At 50.6% G+C, this 5000-nt stretch overlaps 1 protein-coding gene across 7 annotated transcripts in view; it reads left to right on the top strand.

Annotated features, from left to right (window-relative positions):
* The window catches only part of LOC125029290 (transcription factor SOX-6-like), a 132981-nt gene that overhangs the window by 126833 nt on the left and 1148 nt on the right, over positions 1-5000 (top strand). For 5 of the 7 annotated variants that reach the window (XM_047619190.1, XM_047619191.1, XM_047619186.1 and 2 more), the window contains exons 5-8: positions 1-139; positions 383-986; positions 1122-1367; positions 1486-5000. The exon at positions 1-139 is cut by the window's left edge and continues 71 nt beyond it; the exon at positions 1486-5000 is cut by the window's right edge and continues 1148 nt beyond it. In XM_047619190.1, coding sequence (XP_047475146.1) covers positions 1-139; positions 383-986; positions 1122-1367; positions 1486-2078 — 1582 coding nt within the window. In that variant the 3' untranslated portion in view covers positions 2079-5000. The remainder of the gene's footprint in view (positions 140-382; positions 987-1121; positions 1368-1485) is intronic. The other 2 variants (XM_047619188.1, XM_047619187.1) reach the window with 2 other exon arrangements.

Below are 5000 nucleotides of genomic sequence, written 5' to 3'. Positions count from 1 at the left end.
CCTACCGCTGCTGGAGGGGCTGCGAGGCACTGCCCACACCGCCCCTCCTGCGCCGCCCGCCGCGCCCGTGCTGCCGCCCATTTCGCCGCCTCACGAGGCCACGTTCACCAAGATTCCACCGGTTTCTGTTGCGGCTTCGGTGAGTTGTCGATAATTTTTGTTCGCTCGCTGGTAAATCCGCTGTTTTACATGCATTTCCAGGGGTACGTTTAACTTTTTTGGGAAGGGGGTTTTTATGAACATTTTACGCGATGTTTGAACTGCTAAAAGGTTTCCAGGTGAAGTAGGCACTCATTTGGCGGGGCGAGAATTAGTTCCTGGAGTACACTCGGTGTTTTATGAAGGAGCGAAGTATCGACGGATGTTTTCTCTTCTACTTCAGGTGCCAGCGTGGATGTCCGCGTCCGCCCAGTTGGCGCAGCTCTCGCAGAACTCCGCAGCCCACACTGCCCACACACCCGCACAGACGCCCACGCCCTCTTCGCACGAGCACCAAGAGGAGAAGCCCCTCAACCTCACCAAGCCCAAAGACGCCAGCCCGAAGCCCAGCGACATGAGCGCCCTCTCTCCGAAGGCCCCAGGACTGCCGCCCTCCCTCGTGCCGCACTCCTTCCTGCCCTACATGACCCCGCCCTTCCCCGGCCTCCCCGACCACAAGGACATCCTCGGGGGCCTCGGCCAGAGCCTGGGCCAGGGACTGGGCCAAGGCCTCGGCTCCCTGCCGTCGCCCACCATGGCGGGCGGCCTGCCTGGCAAGCACTACCCCCCACCTGCCTTCCCCCCCATGTACCTGCCGCCTTCCTCCATACCCTCCTCCCTCCCTCCTCACCTTACTTCCATGGGCGGCCTCAGCCTCCCCTCGGCCACGCCCCTCACCTCGCTCACCTCCCTGGGCGGCACCATGGGCGGGATCACGTCCGTCACCACGTCCTCGTCCCACACGGCGCAGGACAAGAAGGAAGAGGAATACGTCACCACTTGCCAGAGTGAGTAGAAAGAGCCGCTTGAATTATGAACAATTACTCTGACGATTTTTATGCATATTTTCCCCACATATCTGCTGTACAAATTAACATTCTTTTTTTCCCTCTGTCTATACGTCCGTTTGTCTCACTTTGTAGATTTTAACAGTCTCCAAATGTATCTCGGAGACTCTCAAGAAGACGACACTAATCGTCAACCTCCTCCCCCCCAAGCAGCCAAGATGTTCGGCGCCAAGATCATCCGACAGACTCGCAAGGACGGGGATAACAAGCCGCACGTCAAGCGCCCCATGAACGCCTTCATGGTATGGGCCAGGGACGAGAGACGCAAGATCCTCAAGGCTTGCCCTGACATGCACAACTCCAGTATCTCCAAGATCTTAGGTAGGGATCGCGGTGCTTTTGCTTTCGAACCTTATTATTGGCTTGACTTATTTACTTTATTTGCTCAGCCCTGTGTGGTGTGACGTCGCTCAACCCGTGCTGTTCCTTTCTCCCGCAGGATCCAGATGGAAAGCCATGTCCAACTCGGAGAAGCAGCCTTACTACGAGGAGCAGTCCCGCCTCTCCAAGCTGCACATGGAGAAGCACCCCGACTACCGCTACCGGCCGCGCCCGAAGCGCACCTGCATCGTAGACGGGAAGAAGATGCGCATCTCTGAGTACAAAGCCCTCATGCGGCAGAAGCGGGACGAGATGAGAACGATGTACTTTCGAGACAACGGGCTCACCGACCTTGCCAAGCTCCTGCCGCCGGGCGCCGAGCCCCTCAAGGGAGACTATATTAAGACAGGCCTCTTCAAGGACGAGATGCTGAAGAAGGACCTGCTCAGCGCCGACCTCTTAAGCGCTGACTCCCACGGCGACCCTCCCTCCAGCCGCGCCAGCAGCGACCTGCCCTCCGTCATGACACCCACTTCTGAGTTCAGTCTCGACGGCTCGGCCTCGCCCTCGCCCGGAGCTCCTGCGTCCTCGACATCTGACCTCGAGGATCACATGGACGAGTCGGACTACACCTCGCCGACTGACATCGCGAGACACCAGGACGGGGACGACAACCAGACGCCGCTCACCATAGACGAGCGGTTGGCGTGAGACATCTCGCCCTCACGCCTGCGACTCCTAAACACGCCCACCAACGCGCCCACGATGCCACGCGCAGTTCCCTAGCAGTGGGCCCTTGATCCTTGCCCCTGGCCCCCTTCAGCCCCTTACCGAACGCCGTTTCCCCGTACCTCATGCCCCACACAGCAATACCTTCCTTTGAGACCTGGCGAGGGCGGCTGTTGTGTCCCACGCCCACGCGCCCTCTCAGACACGCCCAAAGACGAGGCCCTCGCGCTCGAAAGCACAAATGTCAGAAGGGAGGAGGAGGACCCGGCCAGGAGGACGCCGGCCCACGACCTGCGTTATTGATTCTACGCAGACCGGAACGTAATCCGTTTGTCTTTTGAGGAAGTGAAATCGTGCGGATTCTGTCGGAAGAGTTCCAAGTCAGAAGTGTTAATATATACATATATAGAGAGAATATATATAATCTCAATGGACCTTTCTTTTGAATGTAACATATGACAAGGGACTTGTACAGTTTTGTGAGATTTTTTGTGTTTGCAGTGTATTTATTGGGGGGAGAAGGACGTCCCCCCGTTTTCTTTGCAAAACACCACACTGATCTTGAGCGCCGAATCTCCGACGAAAAACGAAGCCAACATTTTTGAACATTCAGAATTAACGACGCTTAAATGTTCTACTGCGCACCGATTCATGGATAGTCGGTATATCCTTTTGTTGGTATCTATCGACTGTGTTTTTTGTATCCTTCATGAAAGGATTTGTGACAGGTATATATATTCGAGAAGTGATATCTGTTTATAGATTTCTTTTATGATATATTTTTTCCTTCTTTTACGGACGATTTCAAAACTCTTGCGTCTGGTGAGTTTGTTCCTAGTACATTTTGTTTCGTACGACAAAAGTGTTCTTTGGTGACTGCTATCTGTACTGATCGTGGATCTATAGACAGGTGACGGTTTATAGATATCCGGAATCGTGATGTGGCTCGAAGGAGGAGGTGTATATTATATATAAGTTTAGAATATACCACGAAAGAGCTTTAAAAAAACCTGTGGCAGCGGTTTGGATCTTTTATTTCTTTCTCTGGTTCGATGGCAGAACGGACGATAGTGTCTCTCTCCCATGTGGCCGCAGTGCATTAAGGGTCATATTTTCTGTGTTTTATATAGGAAATAGACTCATTCTGCAAGACTGATGAGGTTCGAGTTCAGTGTCGCCTTGTCCTGCCACCACTTGCTCTGACCTGTGCTTTAGCTCACGCGAGTGATGCCAACCACTCAAGTGCTCGTTACTCAAGTGAAAGTTTTAGAATTCCAAGATCTTACTTATGACTTGGCCGTCTGTGTGTCACTGTCTAGCAAGCACGTGTGTAATGTGACGTCACGGCGTTCGCTTGTATATATTGAAATGCGACCTGACGATTGGCCAGTGCCATGATACCGCCAGTGACGTCATGCTGACGTGGATACGCGTGGGCCTGCGAGCCAGCCGACGCGGATGGCCGATGGACGAGATCCTGTATTCTAAGTCAATTTTTTTCCTGCAACAGTTTATCATAATGATAACAACTATAAATACTAACAATACTAAACATTCGAACACGTCAATGCCACTCTGAAACCTGTGCGAAAGGACCAGTGACTGAGGGAACGACATGGGCATTTGTCCTCGCTTGTCCTCGCGGAGTTTTCTCGTAACCAAAGTTCTCAGTGTCCGGAAGTTGAAGACGGCTTGCTGGGCTGCTGTGAGGCCGGCCTCTTGGCCTCTTGTGGTAGGGTGACCCTTCGTTAATACGTCCAGCGTGTAATATATATATAGCGAATGCGCTCGGTGTTTTAACTCTTAAAGGAACGGCGGGGTGGGCGGGGGCGGAGGATTTATCATAGGCTAGTCTCTTTTCTAATTATATTTAAGAATGTATTTTGATTACCCCGGGAGGTTAGGTCGTGGACGCAATAACGGAGGGTCACTGTACGTATTTTTTTTTTATCATTCTGTACTGTAACCAGGTTAGCGGTGTAATACTGTTAATATTTTTTTCTTTTTTTATTCAGAATAAGATATTACACCCAAAGTACTGTGCTCTTCCGCGGTGCTTCCGTTGGGCTTCATCTCACATTCTGTAATATATTGTAGAGATCGCTATATAGGTGTAACATATATGTATTGGTCTGTGTTGAAAGCTTCTCACCTGACGGTTTTGTGCACCTCCCTCCCCTCACCCCTACCCTCTTTAACCTCTCCTCTCCCTCTATCCTTCCCCCTCCCTTGCCTCACCCCCCACCCCACTCCCCGTTTTCTGTTCACGACGGTTTTCGACTGCACTCTGCAATGAAGATTGTTTGGCCTCACCATTCACGTTTTGGGGCGTTTTGTCAAGGCGTCTGTGGAATGCTCTCGCACGCAACCTTGTATTCAAAAAGGTTTCGTGTGGCAGCGTTCGCATTGTGACCGTGAAGGTAGACAGAAGAACATCCGCCATCTGCAAATGCCAACGTGTAATATTTTCTTGGGACATCTTTATTTATTTTCAATATATTTTTCTTTTAACCCTTCACTTTTATTCAGCACTTCAGCCCATTGTTTTGAAAGGTTACGAGAGCATATTTTTTAAACCACTCAATATTTAGCAATTTTATCTCCTTGCGTTGACGACAGTTCATACAAGAGTGATCACTTTCTCATACAGTTATTAACAATACTTACCACGACGCGCAGCCTAACGTGGCTGTAAGAGTAAAAATAATTGTATATTTCACTCAGAGGAATATAGCTCATAGACCTTTATAATATTTTGATTAGAGAGAAACGCGTTCAAAAACTCTCTTCTGACGATAGTCCAGTCATTTTTCGTACCTATGGGGACTGATTCACTTATGTATAATATATATCATTTTCATTCCTCACTATTGGAAGCTCTTTGTTGACAATGATCAGCTGATT

The sequence above is a fragment of the Penaeus chinensis genome, chromosome 9, assembly GCF_019202785.1.
Source record: "Penaeus chinensis breed Huanghai No. 1 chromosome 9, ASM1920278v2, whole genome shotgun sequence".
Classification (NCBI taxonomy): domain Eukaryota; kingdom Metazoa; phylum Arthropoda; class Malacostraca; order Decapoda; family Penaeidae; genus Penaeus; species Penaeus chinensis.
The sequence above is the reverse complement of the archived record's forward strand: the minus strand, read 5'-3'. Positions and strand labels throughout refer to the sequence as shown.